Source organism: Eurytemora carolleeae, unplaced genomic scaffold (genome assembly GCF_000591075.1).
Source record: "Eurytemora carolleeae unplaced genomic scaffold, Eaff_2.0 scaffold19, whole genome shotgun sequence".
NCBI classification, from domain to species: Eukaryota; Metazoa; Arthropoda; class Copepoda; order Calanoida; family Temoridae; genus Eurytemora; species Eurytemora carolleeae.
Genome location: NW_019396026.1, coordinates 510,990 through 533,107, shown reverse-complemented (window position 1 = coordinate 533,107; position 22,118 = coordinate 510,990). Strand labels below are relative to the sequence as shown.

The 22,118-nt window shown below is 34.0% G+C and overlaps 3 protein-coding genes across 3 annotated transcripts; all 3 read right to left on the bottom strand.

The window, feature by feature from the left end:
• Nucleotides 1-674: 674 nt before the first annotated feature.
• Nucleotides 675-2,005, bottom strand: LOC111714237 (uncharacterized). The gene is made up of 3 exons (XM_023489333.1): nucleotides 1,714-2,005; nucleotides 899-1,168; nucleotides 675-786 (listed from the first exon to the last, which is right to left on the bottom strand). The coding sequence occupies exons 1-3, from the start codon at nucleotides 1,993-1,995 to the stop codon at nucleotides 772-774; spliced, it is 567 nt and encodes a 188-aa protein (XP_023345101.1). The 5' UTR covers nucleotides 1,996-2,005; the 3' UTR covers nucleotides 675-771.
• Nucleotides 2,006-21,924, bottom strand: LOC111713718 (ATP-dependent RNA helicase SUV3 homolog, mitochondrial-like). The gene is made up of 19 exons (XM_023488691.1): nucleotides 21,920-21,924; nucleotides 14,204-14,471; nucleotides 13,665-13,774; nucleotides 13,309-13,392; nucleotides 12,768-12,865; nucleotides 11,859-12,027; nucleotides 11,440-11,505; nucleotides 10,423-10,521; nucleotides 9,700-9,806; nucleotides 9,462-9,534; nucleotides 6,987-7,231; nucleotides 6,391-6,472; nucleotides 5,873-5,968; nucleotides 4,903-4,969; nucleotides 4,086-4,243; nucleotides 3,537-3,662; nucleotides 3,243-3,340; nucleotides 2,740-2,899; nucleotides 2,006-2,363 (listed from the first exon to the last, which is right to left on the bottom strand). Exons 2-19 carry the CDS (start codon nucleotides 14,463-14,465, stop codon nucleotides 2,031-2,033), a joined length of 2,433 nt encoding a protein of 810 aa, XP_023344459.1. The 5' UTR covers nucleotides 14,466-14,471; nucleotides 21,920-21,924; the 3' UTR covers nucleotides 2,006-2,030.
• LOC111713813 (zinc finger protein 564) lies at nucleotides 15,617-19,531 on the bottom strand. Its single transcript, XM_023488794.1, has 3 exons — nucleotides 19,287-19,531; nucleotides 17,064-17,148; nucleotides 15,617-16,654 (listed from the first exon to the last, which is right to left on the bottom strand). Exons 1-3 carry the CDS (start codon nucleotides 19,367-19,369, stop codon nucleotides 15,749-15,751), a joined length of 1,074 nt encoding a protein of 357 aa, XP_023344562.1. The 5' UTR covers nucleotides 19,370-19,531; the 3' UTR covers nucleotides 15,617-15,748.
• Nucleotides 21,925-22,118: the final 194 nt, after the last annotated feature.

The window sequence follows — 22,118 nt, the reverse complement described above, 5'->3', positions numbered from 1 at the left end:
CCTGTAGGTAATTTTATGAAATATAAAGTCCATTTCACTTTTATTTTCATATATATTGAAAAAGAAATATTTTGAAAATGTCCTAAATTTTTTGTTGAAAAACCTCGAACTAATTAAAACTATATAGCCCACGTGCTATAATGTACAGCTAATTTAACTTTATAGCACGATGATTGCCGAATAGCACGTTCATAATTAAAATCACCATAAAGTAAGTAAGAATGATTAAGTAGCCAAAAGTTTCATAAAAAAAATAAAAGTAATTTAAATAGTTTACCTCAAAAACTGTGATGGCTGCTCTGCCCGGCTTGCCAGCTTCTGAACACTACTGGCATTGGTATCACTGGGTGGCGCGCTGCCGGCTGTCTGCACAACAGCAGTTGTATGCCGGTCAACTTGGACCGGGGTCAGTCGGTTCATTGACAGCGCTGACACAAGGGTCAACACTTCGCCTTCGTTCATTTTTTCTGAAGAAAAAAATTACATTTTTATCACATTGCATCATAAATTGTTCAGAGAGGAGGACCAAACTGCAGGATCGTTTCGGTGACGAGGATTAGGTGCTCCAGGAATCCGTTTACGCTCACGCGTAGGTTTCGCGCTTCAGCAGCCTGGAACACTATCCGGAGTACACATCCGTCCTGACGCATTTCTCTGGTTACGCAGGACCGAGGTGGTTCCTTCTCCACTCGGAGTGCATCGTACGCAATACAGGCTTCCCTCTCCGTGGAGAATGGGACATCAAGAGAAAACTCCATTATGAATGATTGTCTAACACAGATCCTCCTATATATATATTTTTTTAAATGTGAGATATAAATTTAACAATATTACTGATTTAAATAACATCAATAAAAAGTAGTGTAAGTGGTAATAAGAAATGAGAACCTAATATTACCTCAACAGGTTCGGAGTCTAGGCTCTCTTGAGACAGTTCAGATTCAGATTCTTCCTCAAAATATTCTTCGGTTTTCTGACTTCCAAGTATCTCGGAACCTTCAGGTTCAGTATCAGGATCACAAACCTCAACAGTGGTTTCCTTAAACTCTTCTCGATTCTCAGGGTTAGGTTCAGAGCAGATCTCTGAATCGCTTTCTTCTCCTGATTCACCACCACCCTTGATCCTGTCAAGTTGTTTTTGTACCTCCTTTGCTAGCTTTATTAGCTCCTAAAAATGGTATCTATATGTAAACTATCTGTAAACTATCTGTAAACTATCTGTAAACTATCTGTAAACTAAGTATGAACCAATATTAATTGCGAATAAATATAATTTCTAATTTCACAGAATTTGAGAAATAGCCATGATGCCAGAAAAGGTAAAAGAAAGAAAAGGTTACAAAATAAATTCATCACTATGCAGTATTTAATTTCATCGCAAGTTTGTGGTCGTTGTTTAGAAAAGCTTACAAAGGTACATATTTTGAGAAGTTACCCACAGCTAGGGGGATTGATTATCAGCGTAAGTAGCGCAGAGATCTAAGGGAACAAATATTAAATATTGGACATTAGCTGGCAAGTTTTTTTTAACCCTTTTATAAAAATTTCACTTGAAAATTCAATAATTTCCCATACACCCCCCCCCCCATATATTTCCCAAATTCAACGAATAAATCCCTCAAGAACATATCTAACATCGGGAGAATGAGGGGGTTATGATTTTTCAAGAGTTTATGCAAATGTATATTGCACAACTTCAAGCCTGTTATCTACCTGATGGGACTGAGTAAGTGAATCTGTTCCCTGAGATATTGTTGTACTCAGCTCGTCAAGCTTGTCTGCCGAGGCAACGTACTCCGAAACCTTCCTGTACAGTACGTTAGGGTTGGATAGGTCGTCTCCCTCGGAATCCTCGTTGATAAGTCCACCCAAAAGCTGTTTGCTCAAGGTATAGACCGGATCTACTGGATCGGCAGATTTAAGATCTTCTAAGATCTGATCAACGGTGGGAGGACTGGGTCTTACGGGTTCAGCCACCTTTCGACCGAACACCATTACATATGAATCTGAAAATATAATAATTTGTAAATTTAATTGTCTGGTCTCCAAGAATCTTGTTTCAATTGTTTCGCCATATCTTTAGTAATGACACCCTCTTCCATTAAACGTTTTATTAGTCTTCCGACCTTTCTCCGCTTTAACTTAGCGTCGTTTGAGATTATACTTTGGTCTTGAGCAACCATTGCTTTGTTAATGATCTCTCTGGTCTCTGACACGGGACTGGAGTCTGGGACGTGTTGAATATCTTGGTTGTGCTCCAGGTTGTTAGATAATGAGGTATCCGACCTGGGTTTATTGCCGGCAAGTTGGGCATCATCATGCGTCCAACGGTTCTTATATTTATTAGATTGTCGGGACTTCACCTAAACATAGTTCTCGTTAGTCCCCCTCAACGGTATTTAAGCGTTTATAAAAAGAATCTTAAAAACGACATTTAAATTGATTTTACTATTCACAAATAGCAATTTACACCGAGACAATCCTTACCACAGACGGATTCGGACCCAATTATTATTTAAGGCAATATTTGTAATTTATAATAACGTTGACGGTCTCATAAAATTCTGAGTAGATCAAACTTTTCCTCATGTATAAATATCCTTTTAAAGCCGAAGCCAAATTTTTTTAAAGAAGACCAAATTTGATAAAAAGTACTAATTGATGAACAAATTTAACAATAAAGTTAGCAACAAAAAAATAGTTTTAACGCTGAAACATTTATAAATTCTCTGATCTAACCTCGAAGCTGTCCTCGTCTAGATCTGTGGTTCTATTACTAAAATGGTTCTCCTGGTTTTTGAGCAGATAAACTAGATTCCGAACTCCTTCCTCTATGACGGAGTCTAGCTCGGTCTGCACCTCCCGGACAATCTCTATATCAGGGAACATGTCGGAGAATCTAAACATTATAAATCATTTTTAAATTATAATATATTTGTTGACACGGTAAGTTCCGGAAAAATAAACTATAAAAATTTTCGGAAAGGTATATTACTAAAATTTCCGGAAAGAAAGATTACGACAACCTCCGGAAAATTAATATTTGAATTTTTTTCTATCAATAATTCTTAACGCCCAAATGGCATATTCCAAGGCAATGTAGCCTGTGCTAGTCGACACGTGGTAGCCAACGCGTCCATAGAAGGCTTTCAAATCTTAAATTAGGTCGAAACACATAATAATTCCGCGAGTTCATTTTGATTTAATTTTTTATGATTTTTTCACTAATTCTGTATTTATACCTGTAGGAGAGCCAGAGATAAATATCGAATACATCATGAATGGATTCCAAATGAACCAGATCTAGAATGGTATCTGGAGGGGAGAACGGCCAACCAACCTTAGATAATAATAGATAAAAAATGTCTTCCGCAGTGTAGATATGCCTACCAACTCGGAAAAACAAAGAAAATAATTCTCTAAGAAAAAACGACGATTGAAAACACTGAAATATTTTAAATTTTATCAAATTTAAAATGAGCTTTTCTTAAATATCTGAAAAATCCCTTTCTTAAGCTGTGTTTTTTTATGAAGACCTGAGTGCACAACCAGTCGAATGAAATGAGTTCACCCCTGGAGAACTGTCTCGCCATCTTGAGAAACATTGTGTTCACAAACGGCATCTTCCGGTTTATCGGAGCACAGCAGAAGGTATACTTTGCCTAGAACATATACAGATGTTTACAACTATGAATTACATTATATTATTATTATTATCATATGTAAAATAAAGCTAATCGATAATATATGTTTAGAACAATTTCTATTGTTTATTAAGATTGGTTATATTCATGTATTATTTATATATGTATATGTTCGTTATAGCTGGTCGAACGACTAGACCAAATTGGCCGATTTTTTGGGAGAAACTTAAATATTAGTACCTAGGAAAGAATGCATTCTCAACCGTGCGTTCAAATTTCTGTGTCAACCTTTTTTAAGGACCACCCCACACTAAAAATCATTAATTTCCCCACATTGACTAAACCCTTAAAAATCATTAATATTAATGTTAATAATTACAAGCTTTGAAAAAGAAAAAAAGAAAATGGAGGAAAATGAAATCATGGAGAAAGTTTAAATACCTTGAGAGGAAGCCTGATGTGTTCGATTATATCTGCGAGGAACTTGAAATCGTCAAGATGACAAAGAGCGTAAAGAGAATCGTCTAAAGTGCTGAGAGATATAAATATATCGACTAGGTTGGAGAGACTAGCTGCTGGTAGATGGTAGGCATACATCTCTACACACAATTAGATTAATTGATTATTATCAGTGCCGATCAATGCAGCAAACTCTAATTCTCTATAACCTAAATCTTTGCAACCAGATGGTGAAAAATTTAAAAACATGACTTCTGCCAGATAAAATAGTCAAAGTTTGAAATAACATAAGTTTGAACCATCGTCCATCAGGTTGTAACGAGTAAGGGGTTAGAACGTTAGAATTTGCATGGAGTTATCCGTTCCTTCTTTAATAAACAAATTATATTTTCAATTATTGATTTTTATATACTTGCACAATAAACGTTTAAATGAACTTTTAAGTATTTTATATTTATAATAAATATTTTAGGGGTGGTGTACATAATCAAAGTGGACCTTGTTTTTGCATGCCTGATTTACAACGGTACTTTTTATTGTCTGGATAAAAAAGATTGAGTTATTCTTGATGCATCAATTGCGGTTCTCTGTAAAAATGATTCAGGAATTTAGGCAGAAAAGCCACTAGGGAATATGAGGGAATTTATTCTATCTTTTCTAAGAAAGAAAAACGACGATATCTTTCTCAAAGCTATTCCGATCCAGGGTACCGTTGTGAATAGAGCATGTAAGGCTGTAAATCGAGGGTTACTTAAAAACGGGTGTACGGTCCCTTCCATTTCCATAAATACTGACTTACCAAGCTGATCAAAGGTTGGATGAAGTCCCGCCTGAAGAATTTCTTCCGGACTCTTTGCCAGTAAATTCTGCAGAAACAGAAACAAGATTTGATTTGGACGAGATCATTCAACTCTTTACATAATTGGTCGAGCTTAAAGGGAGTGTTCGCGAAAAATGAAAGGGGGTATAGACTTAATGCGATAAAAAAGCGCTTTTGATCGCTACTAATCTTACTTCTATCTGTTGCGTCTATAAGGAGAAAATTGTTAAAGACGTCTCATACCGAATAACTTAGCGGCCATACAAATTGAGAAAATTGGAACATACGACTTATACCGTAAAAAATCAATTTAATTTCAAACAAATCATTCAGATATTACAACCTATAGTCATCGATTATCTTTCGCCACATTTGTACATAGTTTATATTTTATAATATTTTATTTTTTTTAGAAAACGTTTTCAACGGATTTCGAAAATTGTGAGTGGCATTCTTAGATAGTTGCGCAAGCGACAAGAGAAACAAACAAATTAATTAAAAAATATTATAAAACATAAACTATCTACAAATGTGGCGAAAGATAATCGATGACTATAGGTTGTAATATCTGAATGATTTGTTTAAAAATAAATTGATTTTTTTACGGTCTAAGTCGTATGTTCCAATTTTCTCAATTTGTATGGCCGCTAAGTTATTCGGTATGAGACGTCTTAAACAATTTTCTCCTTATAGACGCAACAGATAGAAGTATGATTAGTAGCGATCAAAAGCGCTTTTTTATCGCATTAAGCCTATACCCCCTTTCATTTTTCGCGAACACTCCCTTTAAGTGGAGTGGAAGTTTTTGGTTTATTATACCACCAGTGTGACTTTCTGAAGGTCGGGGGGTAATCTGATAAGATTGTTGAACAACCTTGTAGAAGTAGTTGAAACGGACTACTTATTTCAATTAATAAAATCTACAAATCAAGACGAATATAGATTTTACCTTTAATGGTGAAAGCTCTTCTTGTTTAAAAGTGGTAACATATCCTGTCTCCCACTGTGTGCCAAATCTCCCTGCTCGACCAGCTATTTGTAACGCCTAAATACACACCATATAAACGTAGCAGATTAATTAATTCTCAAACTTCTATTCCGTAGTTTTTAAACAAGTATAAAAAGCCATAAAAAAACTGAGTAATACAACAAAATTCTTTTTCGTATTCCATGAAAAAAGAGCGATACAACCTGTTTACAAAGAATGAATATTATATAGTTATAGTTATAGAAATTATGACCACAAATATAGGGTTAAGCACACTAACCTTAATATTATCAATGTAAGTTCATTGTAAAGCATTAAAACTTTATAATCGACAAACTCGCTTTAGCTACCACTCCATGAAATTTTAAACGTTTATGTACATCGCAAGAAAACATTCGACTTAAAAAACTTCAAAGCAACNCCCCCACGGAACTAAATAACAAATAATAATAATCTTGAGCCCTGAATGTAGATTATACCTGTGAGACCGAAATGAGAGCTACCTCCTTCTCTCCGTTCTCCATTAATTGAATCTTGTTTATGGAGTAGAAAATAATTCGTCTGAATATATATTTTTATTTTAAATCTTTCCATTAAAGCAAAAATAAAAATTAAGAATTGAGAAAATGACGAAAACGAAATAGCAATTTTATTTTAAAAAGCCGAATTGGGTAAAAGCCTGTAGATTTCATTGAATTATTCTTAAATTTTACTTAATCATTAAAAATATCTCAAAAAATTACTTTATCCAGCAAAAAAATCTCAACAAATATTTCCCCCTCTCAGTACTTTCGACTTAATATAGCTACATTCAAGAGTTAAATTTCTGATTCAGATTGGTGGACTTTAATTTGAGCTTTGTTTGATTAAAGTTTAGTTATCCGGGTATTCCTTTCTATAATTTGACTTTGATATTTATGTCCTGTGACCCGTACAAAGGAAGGGAATTCCGAAAATTTATATATTTTCCAGCTAAAAAAACGGCGATATCTAACGCGTTGTTAATAATTGTACCGTCGTGAATAGAGCAAATACGATTACAATTTTGTTCCGACTTGAAACAGTTTTTCCTCACCTAATATTCAAATTCAATCCCATCCCGATTGCATCTGTTGCAACAAGTATTTTGCAGGAATCGTCCGGGTCATTGAACTTCGTGGCCATTGCAAGTTTAGTATTAGGTGGAAGACTGCCGTAGATAACTGCCACCTCCTTCCCTAGTTTCTCCAGCTCCCTGGATACACTGTAGATATCGTTCTTGTTGAAGCAAACAATACAATCTCCGGGTTGGGTTTTAGATAAATTTCCTAGACTTCTCTCCTGAAATAAGACAAATATGAAAAAAATAAGTTTAAAAGCAAACAAAAGGAGTCTAGGCTCCTTTGATTTTTTACAACACACAATAGAATAATTTGTTAATAGAAATGAGTTTTTGGGACAAACTCAAATTTTCCAATCCCTCAATGTCGTAGACCTTTGATATTTCATACTATGAATTCTGTTAGATCAAGTAGTCTAAGTTTGAAACGTCAAAGGTTTGCATCTTAAGGTTGCAAAGATATAGGGATGAGAAAAGTTGAGTTTGTGGCAATAACCCACTTCCTTTAATTGATTTTAGTGAAAGATTCTCAATAATCTGTCCAGTTGGGCAGATCTATGGGGGATGAGATTTAACACTGATAAATGCGAGGTTATGCATGTGGGAAGAGGAAATTCTGAAACAAACTACTTAACTATTTAATCTAAAACAGAAAAAGAAAGAGATATTGGGGTTATAATCCATAAATCTCTTAAGCTATCCATCCAGTGTAAGTTAGCAGCCAGAAAAGCAAATGGTGTTTTGACCAAATAGCGCGCTCCTTTCATCACAGAGACAGAAAAACCTTCTTAAACCTGTACACTCCTTATGTTAGGCCCCATACTGAATTTTCGACACCAGCATGGAACCCATGGCTTCAACAGGATCAAGAAGTACTAGAAAACGTACAAAAAAGAGCTGTCACCATGATCTCTGGACTTCGAGGCAATAATTACGAAGACAGGTTAAAAGAACTCCGCATACTTAGTCTGAAGGACAGGCGGATTCAGTTTGACATGGTCCAAACTTTCAAAATTGTACATGAGATTGATAGAGTTGATAGAAGAGTTTGGTTCGAGTTTGTAGAAAACAGAGGAGAGAGAGTAACACGGCTCTCAGTGGATCCCTTGAACATTAAAAGTAAACTATCAAATTCAGAGTTGAGAAGAAGATTTTTCTCTAATCGTGTAGTTCAACAGTGGAATGACCTGCCAAAAGAAATAAAAAACGCCAAATTGGTTGGCTCCTTCAAAAGCCAATACACACAGTGGAAACTCCGCCAGTCTGAGGATTAAAAATAAGGAAACTAAATGAAAAATTAATGTACCAGATTGGAAGATCTGAAAGATGCATATACAATGTCCCTATCAGTGGGGCGCTTGATTCAAGACTTCAAGTAAACAAGTAAGTAGGATGAAAAGGGCATGTGCTTATCTATCATGTGAAACGGACTGGGACACTACTTGGAATTTATACAGGACAATGCAGTCAAGCTGTCCATGCCAACTTCAAAGAGACATACAAGAGATACGCTTGTTATGAGGCATTTGAAGGGCATGAAGAAAAGCTGAGAAAAGCTGAGAAAAGCTAAGAAAAGCTGAGAAAAGCTGAGAAAAACTGATTAAAGCTGAGAAAAGCTGAGAAAAGCTAAGAAAAGCTGAAAAAATCTGAGAAAATCTGAGAAAAGCTGAGAAAAGCTGAGAAAAGCTGAGAAAAGCTGAGAAAAACTGAGTAAAGCTGAGAAAAACTGAGCAAAGCTAAGAAAAGATAAAAAAAATCTGAGAAAATCTGAGAAAAGCTAAGAAAAGCTGAGAAAAGCTGAGAAAAGCTGAGAAAAGCTATGAAAAGCTGAGAAAAGCTAAGAAAAGCTAAGAAAAGCTGAGAAAAACTGAGAAAAGCTTTCTCCGTTTACTCCAGCATGCGCATCTGAAAGATGTAAACCTAATGAGTAGTAAGGAAAATAAAGAAGATAATATAATTTTTAAAAGTCTAGATATGTTTTGTTTTAGGCCCTCCATGAAATTTTTCAAACTAACCGTGAATCTGTTACTATACCATCGGTCCATCATAGCACAAAATTGTATACTTTTTTAAAAGATCAACTCCAAAAACCCTAAAAACCCTTTAATTGACTAGTAAATTAAAAAAAAAATTAGTTCCACTTTCTTTTGGTTTATTTCCAACAGAACAAAACGTTAGGACTACTAAAAAAATTTGGATCATAATAAGCAGTCATTTTGTTCGTTCCATGTTGAATTTAATGATTTGACCAGATTACAAACTAATATTTTAATAGGGGAAACCCAACCCTAAGCCATTCTAAGGTTTTAATAACAATGAGTTCATTTAGTTCGTTTTGACGTTTTTTATCAACAAACAAACAGAAATACAGACATACAGACTACTTGACTAGTGCACTTCCTCAGGTTTCCAAATAAAAGAAGTACCGTGAGCATTAATTGTAAAAATTACCTCTATTTTCAGCTCTGTTAATCGTTTGTACTTTCTGACCTCTACCTCCTCCCCAGTACTGATCATCATCTCCCTTTACAAAATATGATTAAGATTAGACCCTAGAAGGGCATCCAAATCCGTTGTGAACGTATGATCGTATTGACATAAAAATAAGACCAATAAACTCAAAATTTTAATTTTAATTGTCCTGTACAATTTTTAAAAAAATTAACATCCTTATAAGGACTTGTACAACCTGACTAGATCTATAGCTGCCTGTTCTCCGCAGACATGAATTTCTTCCGCTTGTATTCCTAGTAGAGCTCTAGTCCAGGCCCAACCTCTCTGGTAGTCCTTTATCACCTAACAATAACAAAATGGTTTCTCACTGTCTCATTCGCCTTGTTATGTTTAAATATTTCTTATATGCTATGATAAATTTGATCTTAAAATTGGATGTTTTATAAAAAAGATTTGGCATTGTTTATTTAGAAAAGGGGTCCAGTTGTGTTAGTGTAAATAAAGTGTCCTTCTAGTTATGTTGAATCAGTATTTGGTCTGGGTACAACGTGGCTTGTGATTCAGATATTTGTGTATGACTAAATTGCGAGTATGATTGATGAGAATCAATTACTTAAAAACCACCTACGTACTCAATCAATCAATCAATCAATCAATCAATCAATCAATCAATCAATCAATCAATGGTGTTTGACTTGAAGCCAATTCAGTTTGTAGCACAGGGGTGTTTAATTAAAAAAGGGGAGGGGGGCAACCTTTTTTATCCCTTTTTATACTTTACACCCAAAAAATTTTTTCCATTCCACCTAAAAATCATATATAACTTCTGGGAGAAAAAAAAATTTTTTAACAGGGGGAAGGGGGGACACACAAAAATAATATTTTTATGAAAATATGCACCTCTGTTGTAGCACTATACACCGTATAGGTTGTCAAAAAGAGTATATTTAATATTTACCTGTATCTCGTCTATGACCGCCACTTCGTATGGTTGAGCTAGATTACTCATCTCTACAGTACAGGCCACGTGACTTCCAGGCTCCCCCTCCTCGTTCATCTGAGAACAACAACTTAAAAGTTATCACTGCTTCATCAATCAAAACTGTAAAAAATACTTTTTGCTCAAACCCAAATGTGAACTGTCAAAAAGAAAATTAGTAAAAATTTCCTTATTTCTGAATTGTTGTTAAGGTTTAGCACAAAAATAAGCGAAAAAAGAAGAAAAAAATTGAAACTTCGGTAAATCTTAAAGAAATGTTCATGATACGGAATCTTTTTTTTTAAAGGGCGGATCCGCATCAAAATAAAATTAATCCTAAGCACTGATCACATTTAAGTTGTAATACATGTAAGGTGCAGTGGGGGGATAGAGTTTGTGTTCACTTTTGCCTGTAACTGCCAGGAACTAGTTTTATGAAAACAATAACAAAGATTGTAAACAAAGGTCGAAACTTTTAACCCTTTACCAAATGGGGATGTGTTTCAAGGGAATGAAGGTCCTAATCATATTCAACGCAAGAGGGGGTGTACAGATTGCTTGGTTTCGTTTCTCAACAGTTTTAGAGAATTTTTCTCGCTTTTTGAGGAGAAGGAAATCTTCAAGAAAAATGGCAAAAAGTGGTGGAAAATCCTTTAAGTTGAAGTACTCATTTCTTTTATAAACTGAAGTTTTATTTCAGTGCTTAGGATCCGGATCCGCAAGATTTTTGCTTCCTGAATCTGGATCCGGATCCGAATCCAAGGGGCAAAAACCCAAATCTGAACTGCTGAACTGGTCTCTGAATGGTTCACCAAGTTATAGCAAAAAAATAAGCGAAAAAAAAGATGAAAAATAATTAGACAATTTTGCTTTGTTCCAGTAAGGATCAAGGGTCCACATGATACTAAGCACTAGACTTTTACAGATCATTCAAGGTTTCTCGCATCAACAAAGTAATAATAAAAATAATGTGAAAAATAATAGGTTACAACTTACCATTCTCCGTTCTTCTCCCGTCACAAGATCACATGGGATTCCACGTAAATTGCTTTTATTGAATACCTAGAAATATGTTCTTAAAGGGAGTGACCGGTAATGTATGGTAGGTGAACTGAGAATATAGTATTATATTAAAATTTTTAGGATTTATTTAGAACATATAAAACGTTCTATTAATGTAAAATTGCTGAGTTTGAGCGCAAAGTCGGCGTTAAAAATCATCCATTTGAGAATCGTTTTTTTTTTGTTATTAAATAACGACGACAAAAAATTTGAAGTAATAATAAATGAAAGTTAAGGAAAAAAATTAAATGAATTTAAGATGAGAGAGAACGGATGACAGACATACAAGACAGTGAAAATAAGGATTTAAAAAATAAAATAAATAATAAAAAAGCATTATTTTTTATCTGTACCTCGACAGCTAGTAGTTTAAGTGGTCCACAATATATCCCAGATTTAGCGCTGAGAAACCTCTCCAGTGCATGATATGTTTTGCCTGAGTTGGTTGGACCAGCGTGGAATATTATTTTACGATTCATTGCTCTAGCTTCAGGATACCAGTTTGGAGGATTTGTTAGATCACTAAAATAGATCAACTTAGTGCTAATCCATGTTCATTGATCTAACTTCAGGATACCAATTAGGAGGATTTGTTAGATCACTAAAATAGATCAAATATATTGTAATCCATGTTGATTGATCTAACTTCAGGATACCAATTAGGAGGATTCGTAAGATCACTAAAATAGATCAAATATATTGTAATCCATGTTCATTGATCTAACTTCAGGATACCAATTAGGAGGATTCGTTAGATCACTAAAATAGATAAAATATATTGTAATCCATGTTCATTGATCCAACTTCAGGATACCAATTAGGAGGATTTGTTAGATCACTAAAATAGATCAAATATATTGTAATCCATGTTGATTGATCTAACTTCAAGATAGCAGTTGGGAGGATTCGTTAGATCACTAAAATAGATCAAATTATTGTAATCAATGTTCATTGATCTAACTTCAGGATACCAATTAGGAGGATTCGTAAGATCACTAAAATAGATCAAATATATTGTAATCCATGTTCATAGATCTAACTTCAGGATACCAATTAGGAGGATTCGTTAGATCACTAAAATAGATCAAATATATTGTAATCCATGTTCATTGATCAAACTTCAGGATACCAGTTGGGAGGATTCGTTAGATCACTTGAAAATATCCCAATTATTGCAATCTGTGTTCGTTGACTATGGATTTCAGGGGTGTACATTTTCTTGAACCAGTTATTATCATTCCTACGTTAAATTCTAAACAAACCTAATTAATTTTAGCTCATCCATGCAGTCTAAATGCGGGAACACTTTCTTAGCATGCGTCAGGAAATACGGGAACATATCATGATTGTGTACAACACCCTATACATAAAACTATCAATCAGGACACAAGGGTAATTTAAAATTATACGCTTTATTATCCGGTGTCATGACAAAAAGCGTCCGGCCGTGAGACAATACCCGGTTCACTGTATTTCGGTCTTAGTCTTCAAATTTTAAAATATTTGAATAGATTCTTTTACATTTTACGACTAATTTTTTACAAATTCTTTTAAATGTGCAAAGTGAATGGGATACAAGTTAGATTATCATGGTTTTTAATTCTTTAAAAGGAAGGCGACATTTTAGATAAAATATCCTTTTTTAAATTTTTCATATTTTTCTTAATTTTAAAAAATGAAGACAATATCTTTTTCGAACAATATTTTTTACAAGATATGATGATTGATGATGGGGGGGGGGGAGTTGGTTTATATTTTCCAACGCTGAAGTTAAAATGCCTGGGTTGATTGATTGATCTATTCCTGAAGAATGTCACTGAAGAGAATATGAAGGTCCGTAGGAAGATGTTTAACGTCTAGACAAAATCTACGAAAACTGGAGTACACCTACCACAACATTAATATTCTAGTAATTTTTACATTAACATATAGTCAAGATCTTAAAACTGTTGAAAAGGAAGACGACATTTTAGCGATGTTATTTATATTTGATGTTGTTAAAAAGAAATTAGTTTGACCAATTCAGTAGATTGAAAATCAACTTATTAAGTGAAATAATCACATGATCATCGTAATCTTCTTCCACAAAACAAAAATAAATTGTTTTTATTAAAATTTTAATTTTTAGAGAAATTATTAATAATGAAGAATATATATCCCTGATTATAAAGATAGTCGTCTAAACCGTGCTCCTTGGCCAGGAGTTTAACCTCCTTATTAGTATAGAAAAGATTCAGCTCCTTTAATAATGCTGCTTTGTTTAATTTACCTAAAAAAACAATTATATCTATATTAGTTTTATAAAAACTATCTTTATTAAGTGACTGGGCCTAGTCATACATAAAATACGTAAAAAACCATCTTACTAATTTTTGTCTTTGTTGTTTCTTAAAAATTGTCGGATTCGCATTTCAAAGACAGAAAACCATTACTCTCATTCTCAATTCCACATTGGTCTTGATAAGACTTAATAAAGTAAATTCTCCCAACTCCTTTAAACATATGCTAAAACAATTATAAAACCTATTAAACTTGGTTTTCAGCCAAAAATTACAGAAGTTTTAAGGTGACAAGTAACGAAGCTTTGCATCAACTTCAAAATGGTAAATTCTTAAAATTAAGAAAAATACAAAAGTGTACCTTCATAAGAATACAAAATGTGTGTGTCCGAAAATTGACGAATTATGAAAATTCTGACCTGAAAGTTCTTCGCCAAAGTTTATATCATCAGGGTTGGGTTTAACAGCTACAGGTTTAAATAGTGTTAACGGATCCTTAAAACCCTGATTCTGCTGAGAGGGCAAGGATCGGATCGGACCTTTATTATCCTCCTTTTTTCGTCGAAACTTGACGGAGCCAGAGTGAAATAACGTCCGTCCGTCCGTCAATGGTTCACTACGAAGTAAGAAGACTGTTCTGACGGGTAGACGATGATGAACTATTCTCACGCATGTCTGCATTTTTCCCTAGAAGGTGCAAATTTAATATAAGGTGGACTAGTAACGAGTTACTAAACAAAACATCACAATAAAATAACAGAATTCAAGACATACTTAAACAAACTTAAATAATCTAAATGCAGGCGTTTAACTTATCACAAAGTATTGCATCTTGACAAAATGAACTTTGGTATGGTTAACAAACTAAGATTTTCCATTTTACAAATAAAATTCACAAAAATTTTAGATTTATATCTTACAAAAAATTTACTTCTATCGGTCAAAAAGGTATTGTGATTATCTTTTTTGTCATGTATTTGAATTCAAAATATACTGCAAAAAAATTGATTAAAAATTCAACAAATTGATCTTTGCAGTGAATATTTCAGTGGAGTTTATTTCGGAACCACTTATGCGAAACCCTAGAATTTAGGACACAATGTAATTAATAAAGATAAAATAAGACTATCAAATACAAAGCCGATAAAAAAAAATATTAAAAAAAAATTACATTCTTTATATACGTAACACAAGAAGGAACATTGCACTTTAACTCTTTGGAATGTTTCTCATCGCACTCAAAATGCATTCGGAAAACTATAAAAAAATATTTACATATAAATACAAGAAGAAACCAAACTGACATTTGGTATTTCAAAATTCTTTGGTTAAAGAAATAAGAACCAAGATATCTACAAAGTTAGTTAAGGCCATAAATAATTTATTTAAACATTGTTTTTAATTTCAAAATCTTGATATTTTTTATCCATATAACTCAAGTTTCAACTCGGAAGTTTTTTTTAAATAAATAAGGTCAAACTATCTAGTAATTTAAAATCTTGTAATCCATTGTCAAACATTTTTTTTTAAAATTTGAGCCAAGTTTTCAATGTCTTGGAACAATGCCGCGACATTTCTCTCGAAAAATTGAGTTTTTACAATTTAGATAAAAACTTTCTTCATCAAACCATTACAAATAAAACCATTCAACAAAATTGGACTAATTAAGAAGCAACACATTTTTCCCACCATATTTGGAATGATTAAAATCACTATTTATAAGTAAGTATATATAATATATATATAGGAGGTGGTGTAACCCTAGTTCAATATTTAGTAAATATTTGGTATAGTTGTAACTTAGTTAAATACATCAAAGTAATTGCAACATGTTTAGGCAATAAAACTTGTATTGAATAGAATTGCACTGGATTATTGATTAGATTAGATTTTTGGTTTCAGCAGTTTTTCTTTGGAATGTAAGATTTGGAACATAACACTTGGCTTTTGTAAGAATACGAGGTTTACTCAGCCTCAAGTTCGAGACTGGAGTCAGGGTCTGGAGGATCCTCTTCTATCAGATCTATCTGAGGTCGGAGATGCTCCTCGAACTCAAAATCTTCCAGGTTACTGTTCTCCATGGTTCCGCTGCTCTCGTAGTTCTCATTCAAATGCGCGTTTCTGTGCGTTTTCACGTAATACTCGCTCTTAAAAGATTTCCCACATATATCACATTTGTAGGGTTTACGGTTGCTATGGGAGAGAATATGTTTATTAAGATATTTCATCTTATTAAACTTTGCTCCGCAGAGATTGCATCTATGTCGCTTGAGAAGCTGTTCATGGTTCTCTTCATGCAATTGAAGATCAAACTTACTCTCGTAGATCTCTCCACACACGGTGCAGGGGTGCTCCTTCGGTCCCTGGCATAACCCGGAGTCTATGTGACGCTTTACATTCTTCTCCTTAATAAACCTTTCCTTACACTGTGGGCATTGGAACATCTTTCTAAAGGCAAGGGGTATATGCGTGATCCTGTGCCGCTCTGCTTTATGTATAGTCGGCCAGGGTTTAATATTTGGACAAAGAGAACATTTGTACATTTTCTTTCCGCCCATTCTTTGCCCTTCCACCCTGATCGTAATTATCTTGGCCTCTTTGATCCCTATCTCCTCTTCTCCGTCCTCGGTTAAGAGTCCATCCTCGTTGTAGGATTCGTCCTGTGGGAAGGCGTCATACTCCTGGTCCTGAAACCCACTGACCGGGAATATTGACATATCTGGAGAATCTTCCTCTTGTTCCTCATCCTCTAACTCTAGTTTGACAGGATGGAGTCGGGTTGGGAGAATACCGTTGGTTGGTTTATTCTTGATTACAGGTGTGATTGTTACACTTGGAAGAACAGGGGAAGAACTTGATAGCCCATCTTCCTTTAATATTAAACAAAATTATAAAAATATACTTATTACTGATTATCAAACTATATCTGAATAAATATATAAATAAACTTTATGAACCAGTAAATGAAATTAAAATTATACATCTATTATAAAGTCAAAAACAGAAAGACCCGTAATTAATTGACAGTTTATCAGACGACCTTAACATATGTATCTCTGCAAATTTCAAACGCACAATAAAGGCAGACCACATTTTGGATTTGGGAGAACTAGGGCTATGTTGTTAATATCGCTTGATTAATCATATTTTTAAAATTAAATTGTTAAGTCCTCTGATTAATAATAAACTAGTTCCGGGTCTTATGACTGTAGTTCAGACATTTTTCATTTATCATATTTCTACAGGAATTATTATTTATATTACGAATTACCACATTACCTTTGCGTTCTCTTCTACAGTTTTCTCAAGGATCCATGAAACGTAGTAGTAGACACGGTGCTCTATACTCAGATGATCCTTGTACCTGGAAAAAGTAAAAACTATAAATAAATTTCTATAAATTCTTCAATTTAGACAAAAATTTTAAAAAGGCATAAATGGCAAAATCTTTAACTGGCCGGAGTGCTTCTTAATCAAGATGTATAGGGTAAGGTAAGAAGAGGAAACAGACATAATCATTCCCACGGTAGGTTAGATTTAATGGAGTTGGATGATAGTTAAAACCGAATCCGCAGATTCACAGGAAAAAATATAAGCATAACCAGAGACGTATTCAGGGAGGGAGTATCGGGGCGAAGACCTTACCCTTGTGCAGTTAAAACTACGGTTTACAGCTCCCAACGGGGGTACTTGGCCCACCCGTTGAAATATAAAAAATGAAACCCCCCACCCCCTTAATAAATTCCTGAAAACGCCTTTAAGCGGTGCTATGGAAACGCCTCAACACGGAAACGTCTCAACACGGAAATGCCTCAAAAAAAAGCGGAAACCCCTCAAAAACCGGTTTTTTTGAGACGTTTCCGCAATTTCTGCAAGAAAAACGGAAATCCCTCAAAACCCAGTTTTTGAGGGGTTTCCTCCTTATTTTGAGGCGTTTCCTAAAATTTTTGAGGGGTTTCCGCTTTTCACCTGACAATTTTTTTTGAGGAATTTCCCAATATTTTTGAGGGATTTCCTGAGGCGTTTCCGCTTTTTGAAAAACTTTTAAACTTTATTTTGTTGAGGCGTTTCCTCTTTTTTATGAGGTGTTTCCGTAACATTTTTGAGGCATTTCCATATGTTTAAAAACTTCATTTAAATTTTTGAGTGGTTTCCGTATTTTTATTAACTTCATTTAATTGAGGTTTTTTCTATTTTTTTTTTGAGACGTTTCCGCAAAATATTTGAGGTTTTTCCGTATTTTTGAAAACTTCATTTAGTTGAGGTCTTAACTCTTTTTATTTTGATGAGTTTTTGTTTTAAAAAAAAAATTAAAAGCTTCAATTATTAGAGTCGATTTCTCTTTTTCCTAACGGGTTTCCAGAATTTTTGGAAGAGTTTGTCTTTTTAGATAACTTCTTAAATTCATTATAGAGGAGACTTATCAGAAAATTTCGTTTCTGTTAAGGCTTTTAAAACTATAAAGTTGTGACATTTCCGCACATTTTCCCGAACAGTTTACAGGAGTTTCCACAATTTACTTTTAAAAAAATTGAAATTTCATTTTAATTTTTCAAAAAAATTGTACAACATTTTTTTATTCTCGTACTATGACGCATTTCTGATTAAGAGAAGAAAAAAAATCGTTGAATTTTTTCGGAAATTTCAAATGTTTCTAGCAAGTTTTAACCACTTTAACCATTTTCATATTTATATAAATTAGTATATAACAACTTTTTTATTTATTCTTATTTCAATTTTTGTTTTACTTTAAATATGCATTACATACTGATTTTGAAAAGTTAAATACTGTAAAATTAGTAGATTTATTTCAGAATCTTGCGAAACATAAAATGAAGGGTAAAATATCAGAATATTAGTGAATACTTGGGGCATATACAGGGTGAGTAAAAAATATGTGATTTGTGGCGCCTGGTGCAAAATTGTACCTTTATTAAAACCCTTAAAACCCTATAAATTGTTTTTCTCATTTTTTACAATCCCTATTTCTTTGAAACCTCATGGTGTTTAATTTCTAGGAGGAGATTAATTTTTTTGGAAAGGGAGAAAGATTTTCAAAGAAAGGAACTAAGTTTTTTTTAACAAACGGAAAAAGAGGAAATGCCTCAACAAATAAAGTTTAAAAATTTTATAAAAAAAACGGAAACGCCTCAATAAAAAGAGGAAACGCCTTAACAAAATAAAGTTTTAAAAGTTTTTTCAAAAAACGGAAACCCCTCAAAAAAAAATAGGAAACGCCTCAAAAAAAAGAGGAAACGCCTCAGAAAAAAACGGAAACGCCTCAAAAATCAGAGGAAACACCTCAACTTTAAATATTAGGAAACGCCTCAAAAATATTCGGAAATCTCTCAACATTTTCCAGTTTTGAGGGATTTCCCAAAAAAAACGGAAATTCCTCAAAACCGGTTTTTGAGGCATTTCCGCGTTGAGACGTTTCCGTGTTGAGGCGTTTCCATAGCACCCTTTAAGCATAAACATGTATAAAATATTTATAATCCTGACCTTGAATCATCCTCAGCAGAGAAACAAACAACTCCACGACAAAGCAAGCACCGTATAGTCTCTACATCGCTCGATGGACTCATGACGAGACAGAGATCATAAAATTAATTTTTCATATCTGAAATTAAATACCTGCATAAAACATACCCTGCTATAGATTTGCAGTCTAGAATATAAGGCTGAGGTTTTAAGATTCTTAAAAAATTACTAAATCATATTCTGCCTGGGTATTTTCCTGGAAAAGGATTGTTGCCCCCCCCCCCTTCATGAAAAATGGTTTAAGTGTGAATTTGACAGAAATTGACTTAACTTTACTTAATTCTGGAATAATACTACTTATTCTTTTATTTTATGTACATTTTTTGACAGGGTGAGGGGGGGGGGCAAAGATCTTTATTCAAGATTGAGCCTTCTGCTTATATATTGCAATTTTAGACTTAGTCACAGATTCTGATAAGATCGATATAGCAATATCATGGCCAAGCCCGTAGCTGTGACAGCTTAAGTGGCCGGGCGCTGCGACCACATGTCAAACATGGCTGATGCGCTACAAATGATAAGAAACACGTACAATTGATAGAGAAGGTAAGGACGGGTCCAGGAAGCATGTTCAAGAAAATTAACAAAACAGGTGGGCAGTCAGACAAATCATACTTTTAGAACATAAATCCGAGAGACCGACAAAAAAACCATTCTGTCACTGAATCCATGACTCGCTTCTTCTTACCCAGGTCTAACTGGGCCAAAATATGATATGATCACAGAAATTATTGTTTTAATTATATTCTTAGATGGATGGACGTTTATTTCTTTGGGCTCTTTAGACAGGCGCCTTAAATAAAATTCTTTAAATTATAATTATTAATTTTAGTCAAATTTTCACAAGAAAAGTTTAGTGTTAGGTTAGAAAATTGATGCGCGGCATGGTTTGCCGAACTGGGCGAAACTTTCCAACAATAATCACTCTCCAACGTGCTTAATGGTGATCAGGTGCTGCATAATCCTTTACGCATCATACCGATATCATTAAATTATTAGGATGGTGTATTTTACGACCTACGCAAAATCCGCTTTACTACACATCCGACCTACTAGCACGTTGTTTTACAGCTGCCATGAACATGATGCCGCGGCGCTCGGTCCCTCGCATATCCTAGCCGCAGCGCTCGGCCCAGAAATAGTCTTAACCTAACCTAACTCACAATTAATACAAAATTGATAGCTGGCGTATACAGAGGCGCAACTAGGGGGGGGGGGCGGCCGGGCGCGCGCCCTCCCCTAGCCCCTGAGGGGGGGGGGGGCGCGCCCCCCCCTGCAGAATGAAAAGAAAGAAAGAATGGCGAAAATCAGTATCACAGGAATAGGAAAACCAATAGAGTTATTGTAGAAATTTTATTATACTATAGTTAGTTTTAAAAAGAATATTTCTATCTTTCTCAATTCTCAAGGCTAAAGGCTATTGTAAACATTTAATGTAAAAAAAAGTTCTGAACTGTATTTTATTGGTGTTGAGTTTATAGAGTACTCGTAGATATCAAACTTTGAATTCTTATGGTAAAATATTCCAAGTTTGAAATATCAAATGTTTACACCCCTCGGTGCAAAGATTTAGGGATTAGAATATTTGAGTTTGTGGCAAAAACTCAGTTCCAAATCTAGAGAAAATTCTGAACCTGGCAAATTTCTAACTGATTATCATATTTGATAACTAACAACATTTATCTTCTTTGACAGAAGTTCTGTAAAATCGAAAATGAATTTAGATTATGAATGTTGGTTAGATCAATCATTAATTCAATAACTTCAAGAGAAAAGGTAGCATTATCTGTCCTTTTTCAATGTAGATGATTGAAATTATTATTTACCTATGTATTTTTATGTTTTTTTTCCAGAAACTATAAATGATTATTTCTTGCAATTTAATCTGTAATCAAACCAGGTACTTAAAAAATACTCTTTTGCGATTCGCACACATATTCAATGAATTGACTCATATCATTCATTTTACAGCTGTTGGAAGTATAAATTTTGTAAAAACACAAGAACAAAAAATCGATTGGAATTGAACACAGCCAAATCTGCATGCAACAACTCAAAATTTCCTTTTTTTCGACTTCAAACCCTTACAAAAGCACTTTTGTTTTTGAAAAATTTTCGAAAAAGGGGGGGAAACCCCCCCTTAACCCCCCCCAAACCCTAACAAAATAATATATTGCCCCCCCCTAGCAAAAGTCCTAGTTGCGCCCCTGGGCGTATATCCAACATTGCAAAATGTTCAGATTGATAAAAAAAATTTCTAAATCCACGGAACCGACAAGTTTAGAAAGTTGTAATAAAATGAAAAATTAAAATTTTTATTTCTCTAGTAACCAGCACCATGACAATTGACCATTGTATTATAATGCATTTCGATAAAATGAAATTACAACTTTTACACTCACTACAAAATTGAAATAATTTGTACATTACTTATGAAAAGTATAGTACACTACCATATTAAATGGATAGATCGACCTAAGAAGTATTCTTCATCATAGGTCCGTAGACGGGATACTACTATACATTCACTCCCAGTTCTTAGTTTGAATTAAGTAGCTGGCAAATTACGTTTCATTGAAATGATTAGAAATAACCTCTTTTATAACTAAACTTTGAAGAAATTACCTAAAAATGATCATCCTTAAGTTTTGGTGGTTAAAAACCCAAGTGTACAAATAGGATTCATTAGTTATTAAACGTTACAAAAAATTTTTAAAAAATTAAGTTTAAGAAGAAATTGAAACATAAGAAATTTCGTCTAGTAAAAAATGTTCCAAATACACAATATTTAGT